A 23,572-nucleotide genomic window follows, 5' to 3' on the forward strand; every position below is an offset into this window, starting at 1 on the left:
TAGAGCTCTGACTTTGCGTCATGATTTAACCTCGTATTTTTCTGAGTTCCCAGTTGTTTTGAACATGGAAAAAGACCCAAACAGCGTTCCTTATGTCTGGTTCAAAACAACTGGGAACTCGGGAAAAACTAGGTCAAATATTGACGTCAAAAGATCATCAGGCTGGAAAGTCTGAGCTCAAAAACGAGACCCGAGTTGGATGGCAGAGTGGCGCAGCAGTCTAAGACACTGCATCTCAGTGCAAGAGGTGTCACTACAGGCACCCTGGTTCGAATCCAGGCTGTATCACAACCAGCCGTGATTGGGAGTCCCATAGGGCGGTGCACAATTGGCCCAGCGTCGTCCGGGTTTGGCCGGTGTAGGCCATCATTGGAAATAAGAATTTGTTCTTAACTGACTTGCCTAGTTAAATAAATATAAAAATAGATTTTCCCAGTCAGAGATCATTTTTTCTGAGTTCCCTGTTATTTTGAACGCACTGAAGTTGGAAGTCAGATATTTCCATTCAGATGAAGTTCCAACACAAAACTGAATGAATAATATTCAGTCTGAAGCCAAAAAGTAAAAGAAAATAATCTCTAGGCAATTGTGTTATATAAAGCTAAGAAAATAAGTATACTAAGCTACCAAGCTGCTAGGACAGACAGAACAGTGTGAAGTCAGAAGTGTGAACATTCTTGAGCCCAACAATAGCAGGAGAGTTTCACAGACCCCGACCCAAATGCAGAGGCCTTAGAAGCCCCAATGGCTTATCCCTGTCCAGAGATCAATACAGTACCCCATGGATATTAAAAATAACCCTGCAAGGAATAACTACAAAAAAACTCCTCAAAGACAATCCAGAGACACTATTTGCTGACTACTACAAAGAGGGGAATGTAAGCAATTTTCACACAAACCATCCCCTGTCATGGCACAGTGCTAATAAGAACTACCCCAATGTAAAGAGAGAAGGTATTGGCCCAGGAAAAGCTCTCACACTGTGACGACTCCCCCATCCTGAGTGAGCCTGATCACACCTCTTCAAACTGTCCTGCAGACGAGGATAGTCACCCCCTCAGCACTGAACACACCCAGGTCCCACAACTGCACCGCTTCTCCATCATTGAGAGGGATACATTCACAGAGCTGGAGAGAGACATGGTGGAGCTCAGAGAGCTAGTCCACACAATCCAGACAGAACAAGCCTACAAAACAGACCAGGGCAACCAGCTAAGACCACCCCAAGCAAACCCTGGCCGAACCCTATATAGGCCCCCCCATATCAGACCTATGCAACTTCTGCCCACCCCATGCCCCCCGCCCCTGCGGCAAGGACCTCAACATGACAGCAGGACATATGACCAGGCCGTGAGCAGAGCAACAGGCCCAACTCCCACTATTACACCCGTCCAAGCCCCATCCTGTGACTTAAGAAGTATGTATCAGATGCTCAACATGCTCTGCTCACACCTACTGTGATGGTCCGGGCCTAAACCACACAAAAACAACACTAGACACTATGGAACAGAAAGCTTTTACTATCTCATCCTGGAATATACAAGGTGTGAGGTCATCTGCTTTTGGCCTAAAGAGCAGGAACCCAGACTTCATCAAAGAAATTGGAAATACAGACATTGTCATCCTACAAGAAACATGGTATAAAGGAGACGGACTCACTGGTTACCCTCTAGGTTACAGAGAGCTGGTAGTCCCATTCACCAAACTACCAGGTGTGAAACAGGGAAGAGACTCAGTGGGTATGCAAATTTGGTATAGAGCAGCCCTAACCCGCTCTATTAAATTAGTCAAAACAGGAAAATGTTACATCTGGCTAGAAATTAATAAGGAAATGATCTCAACAGAGAAAAATGTCCTTGTGTGTTACCTATATCCCCCCAATAGAATCCCCATACTTTAACGATGACAGCTTCTCCATCCTAGAGGGGGAGATCAACAATTTCCAGGCTCAGGGACATGTACTAGTCTGTGTCAACCTAAATGCCAGAACTGGACAAGAACCCAACACCCTCACCACAAAGGGGGACAAACACCTACCTAGAGGTGACAGCATTCCCTCCCCCATATGCCCCCATAGACACAACTACGACAACATAACCAACAAAAACGGGTCACAACTCCTGCAGCTCTGTCGGACGCTGGGTATGTACATAGTCATCGGTAGGCTTCGAGGGGACTCCTATGGTAGGTACACCTGTAACTCATCTCTTGGCAGTAGTACTGTAGACTACTTTATCATTGACCTCAACCCAGAGTCTCTTAGAGCGTTCAGTCAGTCCACTGACACCCCTATCAGATCACAGCAAAATAACACACTACTTGAACAGAGCAATGCTCAATCATGAGGCATCAAAGCAAAAGGAATAGAATAATATTAATAAATGCTATAGCTGGAAGGAAAATAGTGTGGAAATATACCAAAAAACAATTAGGCTACAACAAATTCAATCCCTTTTAGACAACTTCCTGGACAAAACGTTCCACTGTAATAGTGAAGGTGTAAACTTGGCAGTAGAAAACCTAAACAGTATATTTGACCTCAGCTTCCCTATCAAATCTAAACATTTCAAGCAGACAACCTAAGAAAATTAACAACAATGACAAATGGTTTGATGAAGAATACAAAAACCTAAGAAAGAAATTGAGAAACATATCCAACCAAAAACATAGAACCAGAAAACCTGAGCCTACGCCTTCGCTATGGTGAATCACTAAAACAATACAGAAATACACTATGGAAAAAGAAGGAACGACATGCCAGAAATCAGCTCAATGTAATTGAAGAATCCATAGAATCTAACCACTTCTGGGTAAATTGGAAAACTAAACAAACAACAACACAAAGAGTTATCTATCCAAAACGGAGATCTATGGATAAACCACTTCTCCAATCTTTTTGTCTCTATAGCATATAACAAAGAACAAACAGCAAAAACATATACATGATCAAATACAAATCTTAGAATCAACTATTAAAGACTACCAGAACCCACTGGATTCTACAATTACAAAGAATGAACTACAGGACAAAATACAAACTCTCCAACCCAAAAAGGCCTGTGGTGTTGATGTTATCCTCAGTAAAATGATAAAATATACAGACCACAAATTGCAGTTGGCTATACTGAAACTCTTTAACATCATCCTCAGCTCTGGCATATTCCCCAATATTTTTAACCAAGAACTGATCACCCCAATCCACAAAAGTGGAGACAAATTTGACCCCAATAACTATCGGCGGATATGCGTCAACAGCAACCTTGGGAAAATCCTAAGCATTATCATTAACAACAGACTCGTACATTTCCTCAGCGAAAACAATGTACTGAGCAAATGTCAAATTGGCTTTTTACAAAATTACCGTACGACAGACCACGTATTCACCCTGCACACCCTAATTGACAAACAAACAAACCAAAACAAAGGTAAAAGTTTTCTCATGCTTTGTTGATTTCAAAAAAGCTTTCGACTCAATTTGGCATGAGAGTCTGCTATAGAAATTGATGGAAAGTGGTGTTGGGGGAAAGACATACGACATTATAAAACAGCAAGTGTGCGTTTTTAAAATTGGCAAAAAACACACACACATTTCTTTCCACAGAGACACGGATGCAGCTTAAGCCCCAACCTTTTCAACATAAATATCAACGAATTAACGAGGACACTAGAATAATGGCGCCAGCAGAGATGGCTGCCGTTTTACAGGCTCTCAACCAATTGTGTAATTGTGTGTGTTTTTTTGCGTTATTTGTAACTTATTTTGTACATTATGTTTCTGCCACCGTCTCTTATGCCGAAAAGAGGTTCTAGATATCAGGACAGTGATTACTCACCTCGTACTGGACAAAGATTTTTTCTTCAACAATTCGGACGCAAAGGATTTTCATCAGACACCCGACAAGGCTAACATCCCTGTCATTCGCATAAGAAAGAGACAGAGATATCGGGGAGATAGGTCGGGGTGCCTTGTGAGGATCCGATGACGAGTGGGTAATCTGACTCTACCATCAGTCCTATGAGCCAATGTACAATAATTGGATAACAAAATAGACAAACTACGATCACGAATATCCTAGCAACGGGACATTAAAAACTGTAATATTTTATGTTTCACTGAGTCGTGGCTGAACGACGACATGGATAAAATACAGCTGGTGCGATTTACGCTGCATCGACAAGATAGAACAGCTGCCTCTGGTAAGACAAGGGGTGGCGATCTGTGTATATTTGTAAACAACAGCTGGTGCACAAAATCTAATATTAAGAACGTTTTGGCCTCCCGGGTGGTGCAGTGGTCTAGGGCACTGCATCGCAGCGCTAGCTGTGCCACCAGAGACTGGGTTCGCGCCCAGGCTCTGTCGCAGCCGGCCGTGACCGGGAGGTCCGTGGGGCGACGCACAATTGGCCTAGCGTCGTCCGGGTTAGGGAGGGTTTGGCCGGTAGGGATATCCTTGTCTCATCGTGCACCAGCGACTCCTGTGGCGGGCCGGGCGCAGTGCGCGCTAACCAAGGCAGCTAGGTGCACGGTGTTTCCTCCGACACATTGGTGCGGCTGGCTTCCAGGTTGGAGGCGCGCTGTGTTAAGAAGCAGTGCGGCTTGGTTGGGTTGTGTTTCGGAGGACGCATGGCTTTCGACCTTCGTCTCTCCCGAGCCCGTACGGGAGTTGTAGCGATGAGACAAGATAGTAATTACTAACAATTGGATACCACGAAAATTGGGGAGAAAAGGGGGTAAAAGTTAAAAAAAGAAAGTTTTGAGGTCTTGCTTGCCTGGGGTAGAGTATCTCATGATAAGCTATAGACCACACTATTTACCAAGAGAGTTTTACATCTATATTTTTCGTGGCTGTCTATTTACCACCACAAACCGATGCTGGCACTAAGTTTGCACTCAATGAGCTGTATAAGGCCATAAGCAAACAGGAAAACGCTCATCCAGAGGCAGCGCTCCTAGTGGCCGGGGACTTTAATGCAGGGAAACTTAAATCCGTTTTACCTAATTTCTACCAGCATATTAAATGTACAACCAGAGGAAAAAAACTCTAGACCACCTTTACTCCACACACAGAGACGCGTACAAAGCTCTCCCTCGCCCTCCATTTGGCAAATCTGACCATAATTCTATCCTCCTGATTCCTGCTTACAAGCAGAAACTAAAGCAGGATGGGCCTCCCGGGTGGCGCAGTGGTCTAAGGCACTGCATCGCAGTGCTAGCTGTGCCATCAGAGATTCTGGGCCCAAGCCCAGGCTCTGTCGCAGCCGGCGACGCACAATTGGCCCAGCGTCGTCAGGGAGGGTTTGGCCGGCAGGGATATCCTTGTCTCATCGCGCACTAGCGACTCCTGTGGCGGGCTGGGCACAGTGCACGCTGACCAGGTCGCCAGGTGTTTCCTCCGACACATTGGTGCGGCTGGCTTCCGGGTTGGATGTGCATTGTGTCAAGAAGCAGTGCGGCAAGGTTGGGTTGTGTTTCGGAGGACGCATGGCTCTCGACCTTCGCCTCTCCCGAGTCCGTACGGAAGTTTCAGCGATGAGACAAGACTATAACTACTACCAATTGGATACCACTAAAAAGGGTAAAAATCTTATTTTTTCTAATAAAATTTAAAATAAATAAAGCAGGAAACACCAGTGACTCGGTCAATAAAGAAGTGGTCAGATGACGCAGATGCTAAGCTACAGGAATGTTTTGCTAGAACAGACTGGAATATGTTTCGGGATTCTTCCGATGGCATTGAGGAATACACCACCTCAGTCACTGCCTTCATCAATAAGTGCATCGATGACGTTGTCCCCACAGTGACCATACCCCAACCAGAAGCCATGGATTACAGGCAATATCCGCACTAAGCTAAAGGGTAGAGGTGTGAGACTCTAACCCAGACGCTTGTAAGAAATCCCGCTATGCCCTCAGACGAACCATCAAACAGGCAAACCGTCAATACAGTACTAAGATTGAATCATCCTACACCGGCTCCGAAGCTCGTCGGATGTGAACAGGGCTTGCAAACTATTACAGACTACAACGGGCACAGCCGCAAGCTGCCCAGTGACACGAGCCTACCAGACGAGCTAAATTACTTCTGTGCTCGCTTCGAAGCAAGCAACATTGAAGCATGCATGAGAGCATCAGCTGTTCCGGATGACTGTGTGATCACGCTCTCCCTAGCCAATGTGAGTAAGACCTTTGAACAGGTCAACAACGCAGGGCCAGACGGATTACCAGGATGTGTACTCCGAGCATGCGCTGACCAACTGGCAAGTGTCTTCACGGACAATTTCAACCTGTCCCTGACTGAGTCTGTAATACCAATATGTTTCAAGCAGACCAAAATAGTCCCTGTGCCCAAGAACACTAAGGTAACCTGTCTAAATGACTACCGACCTGTGGCACTCACATCTGTAACCATGAAGTGCTTTGAAAGGCTGGTTATGGCTCACATCAACACCATTATCCCAGAAACCCTAGACCTTCTCCAATTTGCATACCGCCCAAACAGATCCACAGATGATGCAATCTCTATTGCACTCCAAACTGCCCTTTCCCACCTGGACAAAAGGAACACCTATGTGAGAATGCTATTCATTGACTACAGTTCAGCGTTCAACACCATAGTGCCCTCAAAGCTCATCACTAAGCTAAGGACCCTGGGACTAAACACCTCCCTCTGCAACTGGATCCTAGACTTCCTGACGGCCGCCCCCAGTTGGTAAGGGTAAGTAACAACACATCTGCCACGCTGATCCTCATCACAGGGGCCCCTCAGGGGTGCGTGCTCAGTTCCCCCCTGTACTCCCTGTTCACCCATGACTGCATGGCTAGACTCCAACACGGTCATCAAGTTTACCAATGACACAACAGTGGTAGGCCTGATCACCAACAACGATGAGACAGCCTATAGGGAGGAGGTCAGAGACCTGGCCGTGTGGTGCCAGGATAACAACCTCTCCCTCAATGTGATCAAGACAAAGGAGATGATTGTGGACTACAGGAAAAGGAGGACCGAGCACACCCCCATTATCATCAACGGGGCTGTAGTGGAACAGGTTGAGAGCTTCAAGTTCCTTGGTGTCCACATCACCAACAAACTATCATGGTTCAAACACCTCAAGACAGTTGTGAAGAAGGTACGACAAAGCCTATTCCCCCTCAGGAGACTGAAAAGATTTGGCATGGGTCCTCAGATCCTCAAAAAGTTATACAGCTGCACCATCAAGAGCATCCTGACTGGTTGCATCACTGCCTGGTATGGCAACTGCTCGGCCTCTGACCGCAAGGCACTAGAGAGGGTAGTGCGTACGGCCCAGTACATCACTGGGGCCAAGCTTCCTGCCATCCAGGACCTCTATACCAGGCGGTGTCAGAGGAAGACCCTAAAAATTGTCAAAGATTCTAGCCACCCTAGTCATAGACTGTTCTCTCTGAGCGCCAAATCTAGGTCCAAAAGGCTTCTTAATCCTTGTTTTCAATTTTCGCCTAAAATGACATACCCAAATCTAACTGCCTGTAGCTCAGGAACTGAAACAATGATATGCATATTCTCTATACCATTTGAAAGGAAACACTTTGAAGTTTGTGGAAATGTGAAATTAATGTTGGAGAATATAACACATTAGATCTGGTTAAAGATAATACAAAGATAATGCATCTTTGAAATGTAAGAGAAATGCCATCCTTTCAGATAGGTGTCATTTAGATTTTGGCCACCAGATGGCAGCAGTGTGGTTGCAAAGTTTCAGACTGATCCAGTGAAGAATTACATTACTGCACAATATTTTGTATCAAGTCTGCCAGGAGTTTGCCCAAATGTGCCAAATTTGTCAATTGATACATTTTTAAGTACATAACTATAGAGAACATACAAAATGCTATGGTAATAAAAAATGTAAGTTTACACACTCCCAGGAATATTGTATATGATGGATCATTAGCTTATAAACTAACTTTCACACATCTAGATGGCCGGACGGGGTGGGTGTGGAGCCAGAGACAGCAGTGGGGTCAAACTGTAGACCCCAGTTCCTACATTTGAACATAAAAATTGATTTTATCATACAAAACTATTCTACATTTTATCTCTGGGACCTTCCGGATGACAAATCAAAGCAAGATTACTGAATATAAGTACATTATTTACCTTCAGAGGTGAACGTATCAAACCAGTTGCTGTGATAAAAGTTTTTTGTTGTTGTGCACTCTCCTCAAACAAGAGCATGGTCTTTTCTCACTGTAATAGCTACTGTTAATTGGACACTGCAGTTATATTAACAAGAATTTAAGCTTTCTGCCCATGTAAGACATGTCTATGTCCCGGAAAGTTGGCTGTTTTAAGGGCCTCCCGGGTGGTGCAGTGGTCTAGGGCACTGCATCGCAGCGCTAGCTGTGCCACCAGAGTCTCTGGGTTCGCGCCCAGGCTCTGTCGCAGCCGGCCGCGACCGGGAGGTCCGTGGGGCGACTCACAATTGGCCTAGCGTCGTTAGGGAGGGTTGACCTCCCTAACCGACCTCACTCGAATCTGAAGTCAAATCTACTGTTTGCTGATTATCTGGTGCTTCTGTCCCCCATCCAGGAGGGCCTACAGCAGCACCTAGATCTTCTGCACAGATTCTGTCAGACCTGGGCCCTGACAGTAAATCTCAGTAAGAAAAAAATAATGGTGTTCCAAAAAAGGTCCAGTTGCCAGGACCACTAATATAAATTTCATCTAGACACCGTTGCCCTAAAACACGCAAAAAACGATACAAACCTCAGCCTACACATCAGCGCCACAGGTAACTTCCACAAAGCTGTGAACGATCTGAGAGACAAGGCAAGAAGGGCGTTCTATGCATTAAAAAAATATAAATAAATTTGACATACCAATTAGGATCTGGCTGGGGCTCTGTTCACAAACACAAACAGACCCCACAGAGCCCCAGGAGAGCAACACAACCAACCAAATCATGAGAAAACAAAAAGATAATTACTTGACACATTGGAAAGAATTTACAACAAAAAAACAGAGCAAACTAGAATGCTATTTGGCCCTAAACATAGAGTAAGTACACAGTGGCAGAATACCTGACCACTGTGACTGACCAAAAATTAAGGAAATCTTTGACTATGTACAGACTCAGTGAGTATAGCCTTGCTTAGCTATTCTAGCTAAGTATAGAAATCTTGCTAACGTTCCCTAAATTCAAACGGGACGATATGGCAACTAAGAAGTTATCTGAAGGCAGACCTGGCTCCCAAGAGAAGACAGGCTATGTGCACACTACCCACAAAATGAGGTGGAAACTGAGCTGCACTTCCTAACCTCCTGCCAAATACATTACCAAATTAGAGACAAATATTTCCCTTAGATTTTACAGACCCACAAAGAATTTGAAAAAAAAAAATCTAATTTTGATAAACTCCCATATCTATTGGGTGAAATACCACAGTGTCCAATCACAGTTAAAGAACAAACACCATTGTAAATACAACCTATATTTATGTTTATTTATTTTCCCTTTTGTACTTTAACTCTTTGCACATAATTACAATACTGTATATAGACATACGACATTTGAAATGTCTTTATTATTTTGGAACTTTTGTGAGTGTAATATTTACTGTTAATTTGTTATAGTTTATTTCACTTTTGTTTATTCTCTATTTCAATTGTTTTGGCAATGTAAACATATGTTTACCATGCCAATAAATCCTCTTCAATTGAAATTGAATTCATTTCCCAGTTGTTTTGAACGCGGCAATACTACTGCGAGAGCCATCACAATACGTCACATCCTGAAAGGAAAGTTTTCTGGACAAGGCGGGAGAAGACATGGTGATTGAGCTATAAAAGAACACAGATTGTTTTTCTTTTTAAAATGTCCAAACTTTCAAAGTCAGTGTAATAGTTACAGAACTTCAAGAGTTGCATATTTTCAGTTTGTATAGCTAGTTAATCACTGTTGTTGTAACCTCGTCGTTAACAATATCCAGCAATCTCAGAATAAGCACTTTGTTAGCTAGCTAACGTTGTTAGCATACAACGTTAACTATCCCAGCTATAGAAATCGAGCAAACTTTCCCTAAATTCGGACTGGACGATATGGCAACTAAGAAGTTATCTGAAATGGGTAATTAACTTTGATTATATTTGGTTTCTAACTGTTTTCTCTGCATTGACACTAGTGAACTAGTAGCAGTAGCTAGCAACCATTGACAGTAAAGACACGGCATAACTAACTGCCGTGGCGGGCTAAATTACTTTAATCAGTTCAGAACATTCCAAACCCTGCGGTGGTTGCCATACTAGCTTGTTCAACCATCTCTTTTACCAGTAGCAATTAGTCTCGTAAAACAAGACCGCTAGTCAGTGTAAAATCAGTGACATTGACAGTTGCCAGACAGTTTTACAACCCAGTCAATAAATTCTGGTGTCATCAACCATTAACGTTAGCTTGGCTAAGGGCTTGCAGTAAATGGTTACTAACCACAACTACCTACATTTGTATCATTTTGCCCAATATTGTTTGTATTAATATTTGTGTGGTTACTGTGGTAGGAAGTTGTCAGTAATATGTTTTTTTTTTTTTAAGAACAGCCAGTCACTCATCCCTCTCCTTCACCCTCAGACATCTCCCTCCCCTTATCTTCCTTACGCCTCCTGGCCCCTCCTCTCCGGCTGGTCTCTGCCGCCATGTGGAAGGTGATAAAGGAACGCGATGTGATGCATTATGGGACGCTGGAGGAGTTTGTGACGTCAACCTGCGAGACAGTCCCTGGCTTGCTCACATCTAGACACCAGGCCAAGCTGGCTCTGGGGCTGAGGGCACGGGTGGGTGAGACTTTTGGGACAGTTATGTTGTAGTGAAAAAGGGTTGTATTAATTTGGCACATAACGGAAGAAAACAAACTGAAACATGGTGGGACTATCTCAACTTGTCCAATAAGAGACTCGATTTTGTTTTCTTTTGCTATGGTGTGTCCTAATGAATACAACCTTGTATGTATACAGTATGTGCTTCCACTGTATGAGCTATTGTCTATCTCTGTTCAGTCCCTAATTTTCACTGCTCTGGTTGTTTATAGCTGATCTTAGAAGTGTGCCATGGCCTGGACCCTCCAGATCCAGCGGTTATCCTTCCCCAGCTGGACAGGATCCGTGCCCTTATTCCTTCCTCTGCACTGGTGAGTGACAGTCAAATACTGACCCCTCTAAGTCAGCAATTCTCTGTACCACGAGTGTGGTATTTGAATGGGCCTTTATCACCTTTTTAACACATTTTCCCCAATCATTTTATGAGAAATACAGTGTTTGCTGTAAGTTATGTTTTTGCATGCCTATGTTGCAGAAGAAGGATGTGAAGATTGAGACCGCAGTCACCAACTTGCATGGCCTGGTGGAAGTCCTCCTGAGAGACCCCACAGAGAGAGCACTGTTCTACATGGTGAGACTGCCTCCTCCCAGATGCAATGTTTAAATGAACAGATTTTATTGGGAGACCATCAAATTAGGAACTGCCCCCCTTCTCGCTCTCTTTGTTTGTCTCCCTCTTTCTCTCCCCCTATTTTTCTCTCACACTCACGCTCTCTCTGTTTGTCCCTTTCTCTCTCTCCCTCCACCTCACTCTTCTCTCGTCTTCCTTTCAGGTGGAGTTTCCTTCAGAGTATGGCCCTCAGTTTGACCAGGAACTGGAGAAACTGCTGTGGGAGTTCCTGCTCAGACTGAACCAACTTCTCCCAGTGCCTAACCTGGCTCAGACGGTGTCCTGGCTCACTGCTGCCCCTCCTGTCCTAGAGGAGTGTGCGAAGGCTGCCTCCCAACCCCAGCTCCTGAGGACACTGCTCCAGCACCAGATCTGCCTGGGACACCTGGATTTGGCAGGTGGGTCTACATAGGGCGCGTTCCAGGCAGACTACGTTGGCGTCACCAGCCATATCTCACAACACCTGGTTAGGTGTTTAACGTTTCAGCTAACCTCATCAGTCTTATCTCCTTTCAGCTTCTCTTCCTCCCTGTATGGGCGACTCCATCCTCTCATCCCTATCTCTCCCTCCCTCTGGAAGATCTCAGCAAAGCGAACAATCAGGATCTAAGCCTGCCTTTGTTTCCACCCCAAACCCTCAGTCTTTAACCCCATTGACCAATCACAGACAGACACAAAACAGGTCATCACCCATCACGCCTGTGATAGGTGGGATTTGCAACGAAGACCTGCCAGTCATGGCTTCAGCCAATAACAGGCCAAGAACTTGCAAGGAAGACGTTACTATCCAATCGGATTCAAGAGAAGTGGAGAAGAAAGCCGAGTCAACGGCAAGGTCAAAATATACTGAGGGGGAATCTGAAGAGGACGAGGAGGTGATAGTCGTGAGAAGAGGGAGGAAGAGGAGGAGGAGTGAAGAGAAGGATTTGACGAGTGATACAGATGAAGAGACTGAGAGGGACCTTCAAAGGGACTGTTTGGTTCAGTTGGGGATTGCAGGCCTCAAGGTTCCGGAAGACCAGCACCTCTGCTCTTACATCACATCCTGTCTGCTTAACCAACCCAGAGTGCTCATCCCCCGACTGACTTCCACAGACATCACTGCACATGTGAGGTCACAACCTCGCAGTCCTTCCTGCAGCAACAAGACACCAACAGCAGGGAGATCTCCATGGGGACAGAACAAGAGGCTGACGATAACGGTGCGTCGGCTTCCATCGACCCAGCAACGGAAGTTGAATGACAGCTCGTTGACCCTAGATGTGGCGCTTCCAGCATCAGCTGACAAAGAGTAAGAGAGAGACGGTGCTGATTAATTAAACAACCGAGACTACTTTTTTTATGCTAGCCTGTTTGCCAGATCTGGCTGTGGTTTCTTTAGCCAACTCCGCTGTTGTTCATTGTCATTTCATACATGGCATGACGACAAACAATTGTGGAATTGATTAAAGCTCAAACAGATCTGGCAACTAAACTAGTAAAATACTACTAGTACCAATACTTAAAACTAGAGCCATAACGATGTATATTGTAAAAAGATTATCAATACTAACAGAAATGTAGGACATTTACTCATTGTTACACCTCCCATTTTTCAGGAACTGTGTGCTTCCTTCAGTTAGCTCTCCCTCCATTGTTCCTCTGCCTCAAATGAGAAGAAGCACAGGTAATCTCCCCACCCCCTAAAAGATGATAAATGTTTCATCATTTCTGTGAGCATGAACTCATTGTACTGTTTATGAATTAGTTTACAGTGCAATGGTAACCCAGTAACACTCTTAGATTTGTTATTTTAAGCCTTATGTTTTTCCATCTTGTCTCCATCTAGAAATACTGACCTCACCAGTAACCAGTGACAATGATGATGTCATAGGAGATTCAGAGGATGAAGCGACAAAGAATTTCAAAGGCAGGGTAAGAATTGATCCTGTTGAAGTTACTTTAGAATATCGAGATACACCTTTAGTTCCCCCCTCATGTTCAGTAGGTTACATCGTAACAAAACATTTTGCACCTGAAGACCAAAAAAAAGTAACTACTACCATGTCTTTCTAATGTGCTCCGTCTCTTCTAGCTGTTTATGAAGCGCTACTATAAGACCAAGCACGACACCTATGTACCCACTCTCAGGGAGTTCTGGAAGCCCGGCCTGGCACGACCTGCTGTCTCCCGGCAACGGACACCGATGACACGCTCAATAATTCACAGACCTATGGCAAAATCCTTTCACCATCCATGGGGAGCAAAAAATGCATTTTGAAACAGGAAGGGTACCATCTGAAATTTTCCAATAGGAACACGTTTCTTGCTGCAAAAACATTTTGCTCAGTTTGGCCAACTGAACACAACCATGGTTGTAAAAGTGTATGATTGGCAGTTGAATCACTTTGCAATAAGCATTATTTAAAAACCTGTTGACTTTTATTTTGAAATCAAGAGGATTAACCTACGTCACCAATACTTACAGCCTGTGTGCTGTCATTGTCAAGAGTTCAGATGTCCCAACACATTTTCTTTTAGGGGTCATACTTATATCTTCAGATGTTGATGGCTGCGATAACTGAGGCAAGAGCTTTCTCATATTGGTTGACAATTTAAGTAATTGTCAAGAGTTCAACCGATTTTTATTTCAGCTCAATATCTTCAGATTCTGATGCCTGGTTGTAATAACAACTTGGAGAAAATGTTTTTTCTAATGTAGTTTTCAATCAAGTATTTGTTAATTATCTTATGTACTCTCTCTTTAAATGAGTGGGGTTTTAATATGTACTTTTGTATCTTGTCATAACTTTTCATAACTGTATTCTAATAACTGTTTAAGCTATAATGTCATGAATTAAATGTAAATTAAGCATCTGCCAAGTCGTATAGTAATACCTTTTTCACATTCAATGTCTTTATTACTGTGTAAACTACAAACTATTACACTGTTTTGGCTGTCTTTTATACACACTTCTCTTGGTTTCACTAATTACCATGTAGTTCTCTATTAATGAAGTACAATAATCCAAAACATGAATAGCAGTGTAGTCCTTTTTATTAAGGCAATGTAGGTATAAACTGGCCTGAGTTTAGACCCTGCTTGTGAGATCAAATGCTTACAATGTGCTGTGATGGCTCTTTAAAGGCGTAGTAAAAAACATGGCGTTTATTTGTTAACTTTGACTCCACTGTATAGTGCCCACTGGAAAAACATACCCAGAAAGAATATCAGTGGTGGCGACTGTCCACTTCCCCATCGCTTCCTGGCTTCATGTCCTCGAGTCATTTTATTTTGAGAGAAAGAAATGACTTAAATGTATAGTGAATCTTCCTGTCTTACAGTCCATTATATTACAAAAGCATCGTTTCCAGATTCTATTAACACTTTCCAGTCAATCAGCCTCACAGTCTGCAGCTCATCCCTCCAGTCACAGTGATTGTCTCTCCAGTGATGTAAGACGCATCCTTAGAGCACAGGAAGGCGATTACTCCACCGATCTCCTCTGGCTTGCCAAACCTGGGAGAATAACAAGAATGGATGTATTTTTTTTTTGTATGAAATAACCTTATGTGACAAGGTGGTAGTTGCACATGCTACGATTATGCATTTAATTTTGTACTTGATGAATAGTGTCAGATTACTTCATGGTGTACGCCACTAAAATAAATCAATAATCAAAACACAGACCATGTCACAATTTCTACCAATTCAGTCACAATGAGGCACTTGTGGCCACATCACAAAAACAATAACACTTGAGGGTAAGAATGTGCCCTAAATAATACAACCAAGAATGAAGTTGACGGAAACCTTTTAATGCTAAGCTGCTTCTTGAACTCGTCCACAACGTCTTCGTCCTGCCACAACTGAGAACACAGAATCGTCAAAACTCCCTACTCTATGAATTATAGAGGGAAACAAAGGATAAATGTGTGACAGGAAGAGGAGTGAGGGTAAGGAGGGTAGGTGAAGTGAAAAGGGTACACAGGTAAAGATGACAGAATAGAAAGGGAGGGGGTCCTCACTGCTTGGCTGAAGGGGGTCTTAATGATGCCAGGGGCCACACAGTTGACCCGGATGTGGCTCTGGGCCAGTTCAGGGGCCAGGGCTCTGGTTAGTCCCAACAGGGCCGTCTTACTCACGCTGTAAGGGCCCAGTGCCTGGTGGTGGGGAGGTCAAAGAAAGTAAGAATTCTCCATAACAATGCAAATTGATCTAATGATCAAATCAAGAGGAATTTAGAGGTCAAATCAGAAGAACTTACCTGCATAGGCTGGTACCCAGCGACAGAGGACACAAACACAACACTCCCACCCCTGGAAAACAGATATGTTATAGCTCACAAAACTATTTCCGAACTTTCTATTCCTCTTTCTCTCTCTTACCCCCTCTTCTCCAAGTGAGGCACCACCAGTTGGGTCATAAGAAAGGCCGACTTTACATTCACATCCAGGATCTGTGTGAAGTGCACAATATAATATCAGCTGATATCGCAACACTCTTTTTTGGACATAGCTCAAATACCACTTTTCTCATATGCTATCCTCCTTCTCAGACTAAGTGAAACTATATCTTCCTAAATGTATGGTTATTTGATGCATTTTGTGTTTGGTTATTTAAATGAGTGTTTCTTAATCCTGGTCCTGGGGACACAAAGGGGTTGACATTTTTGTGTTTGCCTTAGCACTACAAACCTGATTCAAATCATCAACTCTGCAGTAGTGCCGCGGCCTTGTCGACGTTTGACTGGCGTCTGCTACTCACCACGACGTGAGCCAGGAACAAGATTAAAAAACACTGACCTAGATAATAGGGATGCCAGGCACACACCTTATCCCAGACTGCTTCTGTCGAGTCCATAATGTTCCCAAAGAAAGGGTTGACTGCCGCGTTCGAAACGAAGATGTCCACACCACCACACTGTTCCACTGTCTAAACAGAAAATAATAACACTGAAATTCAGTTTAGGCTTGTGACTGATGGCTGTGCCTGTGATCATGTATTAAGTCTCCCTGTATAAGGCCAAGCCAGAATTATCAATTGATGTTTACTCTGGATGCAACTGTTAGAATGGGACCAAACTTTATGGATGTTTTCTTTACCATGTTAACAAGTCTAGCTCTGTCTTCACTATTCCCAACGTTGCAAGTCGTCCCGGTCACTTGTATCTTCTCACTCTGCAGTAGTGCCACGGCCTTGTCGACGTTTGACTGGCGTCTGCTACTCACCACAACATGAGCCCCTCTCTGCCCCAAAGCCTGGGCTGCAGCCAAACCGATTCTGGAAGAGATGCCACAAGTCCCAGTCAGTAGGAGAAATATGTATATTTTGCATGATATACTGTAGGGCCCAGAGTTTTCCTGTCAGGATGACCTAATCAGGGAAAACTCTGGGCCCTATACTGTAGATATACCCTAGTTACACAATATAGGCTAACTAAGTGTCCAGATTTTTTCCAGGTCAGGCCAAGTAGTCAGGAAAAACTCACTATAAGGAACATAGAGCAGGAGAGCAATTCACTATAAACAAATGAACTACAACCCCAGCAAAACGGTTGGTACAGCCATTACTTACCCATCTGTGGAGGCCGTGACTATGGCAACCTTCCCTGCAAGACTGCTTTGAGACCCAGCAAGACTGCCTCCTGACATCTTTCTTGTCTGACCTGCGACGGGATTGGTCAAAAGGCACCTGCTAACAAGACACCGCAGCATTACCTGGAAATAGAGAACATTTCTCAATGCACACACATACAGTAGGCTCACATATTCAGGATGCAAAATCACAACTGAATGTCTTACTGAAGCTCCCTTAATAATAGCAGATTAAAACTCAACTCCACGATTTACGATGGAGTTGAGCGGTGACTTGTATAATTGCAGCCTATTCTTTGAGTGCTGAAATCAGAGTTTTTGATAAAAACACTAGTCACCGCTCAACTCCATCGTAAATCCTGGAGTTGAGTTTAATCGGCTACCTTAGTTATTGCATTGCTTTATCCACGATGGAGGACACAAATATGTTTAAACTGAATTTATGTGCTTCCTTATTGTAGTTGTCAAGCAGTCGACGAGCTTGAAGATATGAAATTAGGTGAAAGTTGAATTGTGCAAGCACGCAACTACAGTAGCCTATAGTTTGTACTGAATTCAAAATGCAAAGAGATGACCTTCCCTTCAACAAGAGCTACATGAAAAGCCAATAATCTACCTCTGTTGATGAGTCCGTTCAGTACAGCGACAAAAACACGAGTTTAAAGACGAGGGATACGGCGTTTCCGGCACTTTTTCAAAATAAAAGTCCTACATTGGGTGTTCCAAATATGATTTAACTGCATCAATTGGTCTCGCGCCTGTACTTTCCTCTGTACGGCAGCCTATGGGCCACACCAACGATGATGGATAAATGAAGATGACTTACTCAGGCAGTTTACCATTGGAAAAAGGCTAATGTTTGGAAAACTGAGTTTTCGCCCCCGCCCCTCTGGAAACTTTCTGAAATCTCTTTTACTCACCCTCTTCTGAACCCTCAACCAATTTGACCGATATGATGATGAATCCTATGTCTCTTCCTCATATTTCTGAACAGCTGCGATTTAAACGAACGTTCCAAAAATATTATGAAGGCTACAACGTTCTCTGTCTGTTGTAACGGATATTGCCGTAGTAGCACAAGCAATATGCAGTCTACACATTGCATTGGGGGCAAAACAATTAGCATTTTGTTTGATGATATAATCCTTATAGTTGCTGTCATATAGCCAGAAGTTTTCCTCCTGTTTAGCCAATGTTTGCAATGATGATTAAAAAAATAACATTGACCAGGGGCATCATGCACCCAAAAAAAAAATCTGAGGTGGCACAAAGTATGTGAGGAATGCCTGAGTGTGGTCCAGAGGGGAGGTAGGCCACCAGTCCAGAAGTTGGAGAATGTTGCATTTTTCTATCACCTGAAACAGATTTTTCCTGCTGTATGAAGCCATAATCATTATGCTTAATTCAATGTAAACAATTATATATATACAGTACCAGTCAAAAGTTTCGACACCTACTCATTCAAGGGTTTTTCTTTATTTGTACTATTTTCTACATTGTAGAATAATAGTGGAGACATCAAATCTATGAAATAACACATATGCAGTAACCAAAAAAGTGTTAATCAAAATATATTTTATATTTGACATTCTTCAAAGTAGCCATGACTTGCCTTGATGACAGCTTTGCACACTCTTGACATTCTCTCAACCAGCTTCACCTGGAATGCTTTTTCAACAGTCTTGAAGCAGTTCCCACATATGCTGAGGACTTGACGGCTGCTTTTCCTTCACTCTGCAGTCCAACTCATCCCAAACCATCTCAATTGGCAAATGATAGTCCCACTAAGCGTAAACCAGATGGGATGGCGTATCGATGCTGTGGTACCCATGCTGGTTAAGTGTGCCTTGAATTCAAAATGAATCACTGACACTGTTGGCAGCAAAGTACCGCAACACCATCACACCTCCATGCTTAACGGTGGGACCACACATGCAGAGATCATCCGTTCACCTACTCTGCATACACAAAGACATGGCGGTTGGAACCAAAAATCTCAAATTTGGACTCATCAGACCAAAGGACAGATTTCCACTGGTCTATTGTCCATTGCTCGTGTTTCTTGGCCCAATCAAGTCTATTCTTATTATTGGTGTTCTTTGTAGTGGTTTCTTTGAAGCAATTCGACCATAAAGGCCTAATTCACACAGTCTCCTTTGAACAGTTGATGTTGAGATGTGTCTGTTACTTGAACTCCATGAAGCATTTACTTGGGCTGCAATCTGAGGTACAGTTAACTCTAATGAACTTATCCTCTGCAGCAGAAGTAACTCTGGGTCTTCCTTTCCTGTGGCGGTCCTCATGAGAGCCAGTTTCATCATAGCGCTTGATGGTTTTTGTGACTGCACTTGAAGAAACCTTAAAAGTTCTTGAATTTTCCAGATTGACTAACCTTGTCTTAAAGTAACAATGGACTGTCGTTTCTCTTTGCTTATTTGAACTGTTCTTGCCATAATATGGACTTGGTCTTTTACCAAATAGGCTTATATTTTGTTACCACCCCTCCCTTGTCACAACACAACTGATTGGCTCAAACGCATTAAGAAGAAAATTAATTCAACAAATTAACTTTTAACAAGGCATGTCTGTTCATTTAAATGCATTCCAGGTGGCTACCTCATGAAGCTGGTTGAGATAATGCCAAGAGTGTGCAAAGCTGTCATCAAGGCAAATGGTGAAGAATCTCAAATATAAAATATATTTGAATTTGTTTAAGACTTTTTTGGTTACTGCATGATTCCATATGTGTTATTTCATAGTTTTGATGTCTTCACTATTATTCTACAATGTAGAAAATAGTAAAAAATAAAGAAAAACATTGAATGAGTAGGTGATTCCAAACTTTTGACTGGTACTGTATATATACAGTTGAAGTCAGAAGTTTACATAAACTTAGGTTGGAGTCATTATCGTTTTTCAACCACTCCACAAATTTCTTGTTAACAAACTATAGCTTTTGGCAAGTCGGTTAGGACATTTACTGTGTGCATGACACAAGTAATTTTTCCAACAATTGTTTACAGACAGATTATTTCACTTATAATTCACTGTTTCACAATTCCAGTGGGTCAGAAATTTACATAAACTAAGTTGATTATGCCTTTATCAGCTTGGAAAATTCCAGAAAATGATGTCATGGCTTTAGAAGCTTCTGTTAGGCTAATTGACATCATTTGAGTCAATTGGAGGTGTGCCTGTGGATGTATTTCAAGGCCTACCTTCAAACTCAGTGCCTCTTTGCTTTACATCATGAGAAAATCTAAAGAAATCAGCCAAGACCTCAGAAAAAGAATTGTAGACCTCCACAAGTCTGGTTCATCCTTGGGAGCAATTTCCAAATGCCTGAAGAGACCACGTTTATCTGTACAAACAATAGTATGCAAGTATAAACACCATGGGACCACGCAGCCGTCATACCGCTCAGGAAGGAGACATGTTCTGTCTCCTAGAGATGAACGTACCTTGGTGTGAAAAGTGCAAATCAATCCCAGAACAACAGCAAAGGACCTTGTGAAGATGCTGGAGGAAACAGGTACAAAAGTATCTATATCCGCAGTAAAACGAGTCCTATATCGACATAACCTGAAAGGCCGCTCAGCAAAGAAGAAGCCACTGCTCCAAATCCACCATATAAAAGCCAGACTACGGTTTGCAACTGCACATGGGGACAAAGATCGTACTTTTTGGAGAAATGTCTTCTGGTCTGATGAAACAAAAATAGAACTGTTTGGCCATAATGACCATCGTTATGTTTGGAGGAAAAAGGGGGATGCTTGCAAGCCGAAGAACACCATCACAACCGTGAAGCACAGGGTTGGCAGTATCATGTTGTGGGGGTGCTTTGCTACAGGAGGGACTGGTGCACTTCACAAAATAGATGGCATCATGAAGAAGGAAATTTATGTGGATATATTGAAGCAACATCTCAAGACATCTGTCAGGAAGTTAAAGCTTGGTCGCAAATGGGTCTTCCAAATGGACAATAACCCCAAGCCTACTTCCAAAGTTGTGGCAAAATGGCTTAAGGACAACAAAGTCAAGGTATTGGATTGGCCATCACAAAGCCCTGACCTCAATCCTATAGAAAATTTGTGGGCAGAACTGACAAAGCATGTGCGAGCAAGGAGGCCTACAAACCTGACTCAGTTACACCAGCTCTGTCAGTAGGAATGGGCCAAAATTCACCCAATTTATTGTGGGAAGCTTGTGGAAGGCTACCCAAAACGTTTGACCCAAGTTAAACAATTTGAAAGCAATGCTACCAAATACTAATTGAGGGTATGTAAACGTCTGACCCACTGGGAATGTGATGAAAGAAATAAAAGCTGAAATAAATCATTCTCTCTACTATTATTTTAACATTTCACATTCTTAAAATAAAGTGGTCCTAACTGACCTAAAACAGGGAATTTTTACTTGGATTAAATGTCAGGAATTGTGAAAAACTGAGTTTAAATGTAATTGGCTAAGGTGTATGTAAACTTCCGACTTCAACTGTATGCGTTGGTGCAGCTGTTATGCTGCGTGTTTTATATATTGTGTATCATCCCGTGTCGTTCAACGAGGTTTACCCTCGCTCTTTTGTTTGGGTACAGCCCAGTGTTTTTTGTATACGTGTTTTTCTGGGGTGTATTAAAAACCCCTACAGCGTCTGTCTCCAAATCCTTTATTCCAGCGTGACAGTGGGTGGTAGATAGAAATAAACTTCAGATCTATCCCCATTTGGCCAGCCACCTGTGGAACCACATCTCCTGTGAAATGGGTGTCTGCGGAAAGAACTTCCGGAATAACAAATCTAGGGATATTTTCCCTTACCAGAAGTTTCGCTACTGTTTTCGCATCACAGTGTACTGTTGGAAATGCTTCGACCCACCTGGTAAAGCGGTCAGTTATTACCAGACAGTATCTCTTTCTGTCTTTCTTTTTGTTCAGCCATGTCTATGAAATCCATAGGTAAATGGGTGAACGGGCCGGCCGGTGCTGGACATTTCCCTGTTTTCAGGGGGGTACCCTTACCAGTGTTGTATTGCCTGCATGTAGTACATTTAACATGTGTGTTTTGCACATTTCAATCAGATTTGGACAAAACCAGGTGTCAGATATTAGTCTTACCATCTCCCCCCTTGGCGCGTGACCCATCCCTTGGCCAGGCGACACACAGAGGAGACGAGAGGTAGAGGCAGAACTGGTTTGCCAGAGAGGGATTGTCTCCACAGGTCATCAGGGCCCCTAGAGCAACCTCTAGACTCCCACAAGGGATGATTAAGTGAATCCGCAGCCTGGTGTTGGTCCAGATCAGTGATTTCAGACGTACACGGGGAGGCAAGCAGAACAGCATGAGTATGGCAGCGGGAAGCAGCATTCTTAGCAGCAGCATCAGCAGCTGCATTACCCAAACTAACGCTGTCAGTGTTACCTGTGTGGGCACGGACCCTAAAAATAGCCAACTCAGCTCGAAGCAACGTGGCCTCCAGCAGGGCTTCAATCTGTAAACGGTGTTTAATAGGGGTACCAGATGCGCTAACAAAGTCCCTACCCTTCCAAACGCCAACCCAGGAGAGGCAAACACCAATGGCGTATGCAGACTCAGAATAAATGTTAATCTTCAAACCACTACGTAATGTACTTGCTTCAGTAAGGGCCAGGAGCTCAGCTTGTTGTGCTGAGCAATGTTCAGGCAAGGGCTGTTCAATCAACAATGTCCTATTTAGTGAAACTATACCAAACCCTGCATGTTTCCTACCAGTCTCCCTATCAATAAAGGTAGAGCCATCAACAAAGAGAGTAACATCAGGGAGCTCAAGAGGTTCATCGTAAAGGTCAGTCACGTTGGACCAGATCAGAGCAGTTGTGTGGTTCTCCATCTTCCAGAGACACTTGCAGTTGTGCTGGGTTAACAACAGAGCATTGTTGAATCGTAAGGTGAGGCTGTAATGTTTGGTTCTTTGGTACCATCCGGAAATATGTACTAGTGACACTGGAGAAGGGGTTCAGGGCTTCCCTATTGTTGATTATTCTGTGGTGGGAACAACGCCTGGTTTGTCGCAGGAGGCTGTTGGGCCATCCATATTGTCGACCATTCATTGGTTGAGTCTGGGAAAAGGCAGGCTGAGGCTGTCCAGTGTAGGCTGATCTTCCACCTGACAGTATTTCCTCTCCATTGACCTCTCCCTCTCTGCTGCCAGGGTGGCTGCTGCTGCTGTGGTTGGTGAGGGCACATGTTTCTCATATGACCTGCCACACCGCAGTACCAGCACACCAGCGGTTGTCTCTGTGTGGGTAGGTATGGTTGTGGGTTCCCATATTTTTGAGGAGGGAACTGAGTAGCAGGTGCTTGGGTGAACTGTGGAGCAGGCGGTGGAGGATGTTGCTGCTACAGGTCAGCTGGGGTTACAGCCACCATTAGATTGTTGTTTTTTTCTTTGTCCAGTTGGGATTTATTGAGTTGTGTGTCAAGGCCAGCCTTCTTTGCTTTTTCTTCATAATTCATATTTTTCCAGGCTTTGAAGTGATGTCTAATGTGGTCCTCTTTAGT

At 43.5% G+C, this 23,572-nt stretch overlaps 2 protein-coding genes across 2 annotated transcripts; one reads left to right on the top strand and one right to left on the bottom strand.

Moving 5' to 3' along the window:
• The first annotated feature begins 9,753 nt into the window (after positions 1-9,753).
• tinf2 (TERF1 (TRF1)-interacting nuclear factor 2) lies at positions 9,754-14,317 on the top strand. The gene is made up of 9 exons (XM_071333565.1): positions 9,754-10,107; positions 10,606-10,808; positions 11,063-11,161; positions 11,326-11,421; positions 11,624-11,858; positions 11,977-12,751; positions 13,059-13,126; positions 13,289-13,374; positions 13,535-14,317. The coding sequence occupies exons 1-9, from the start codon at positions 10,080-10,082 to the stop codon at positions 13,718-13,720; spliced, it is 1,776 nt and encodes a 591-aa protein (XP_071189666.1). The 5' UTR covers positions 9,754-10,079; the 3' UTR covers positions 13,721-14,317.
• Positions 14,318-14,479: 162 nt separating this feature from the next.
• LOC139534426 (dehydrogenase/reductase SDR family member 4-like) lies at positions 14,480-17,856 on the bottom strand. The gene is made up of 9 exons (XM_071333567.1): positions 17,654-17,856; positions 17,018-17,160; positions 16,546-16,723; positions 16,274-16,375; positions 15,829-15,899; positions 15,708-15,759; positions 15,469-15,603; positions 15,254-15,309; positions 14,480-14,959 (listed from the first exon to the last, which is right to left on the bottom strand). The coding sequence occupies exons 2-9, from the start codon at positions 17,155-17,157 to the stop codon at positions 14,845-14,847; spliced, it is 849 nt and encodes a 282-aa protein (XP_071189668.1). The 5' UTR covers positions 17,158-17,160; positions 17,654-17,856; the 3' UTR covers positions 14,480-14,844.
• Positions 17,857-23,572: the final 5,716 nt, after the last annotated feature.

The sequence above is a fragment of the Salvelinus alpinus genome, chromosome 11 (assembly GCF_045679555.1).
Source record: "Salvelinus alpinus chromosome 11, SLU_Salpinus.1, whole genome shotgun sequence".
Lineage (NCBI taxonomy): Eukaryota > Metazoa > Chordata > Actinopteri > Salmoniformes > Salmonidae > Salvelinus > Salvelinus alpinus.

Coding starts and splice junctions, on each gene's coding strand:
- tinf2 (XM_071333565.1), top strand. CDS start 10,080: ATGGCAACTAAGAAGTTATCTGAAATGG. Junction 11,422..11,623: donor AGAGAGCACTGTTCTACATG/GTGAGACTGCCT, acceptor TCTTCCTTTCAG/GTGGAGTTTCCTTCAGAGTA. Junction 11,859..11,976: donor GGGACACCTGGATTTGGCAG/GTGGGTCTACAT, acceptor ATCTCCTTTCAG/CTTCTCTTCCTCCCTGTATG.
- LOC139534426 (XM_071333567.1), bottom strand. CDS start 17,157: ATGCTGCGGTGTCTTGTTAGCAGGTGCCTTTTGACCAATCCCGTCGCA. Junction 16,724..17,017: donor GTCACGGCCTCCACAGATGG/GTAAGTAATGGC, acceptor CATCTCTTCCAG/AATCGGTTTGGCTGCAGCCC. Junction 15,900..16,273: donor CAGAAGCAGTCTGGGATAAG/GTGTGTGCCTGG, acceptor CACTTCACACAG/ATCCTGGATGTGAATGTAAA.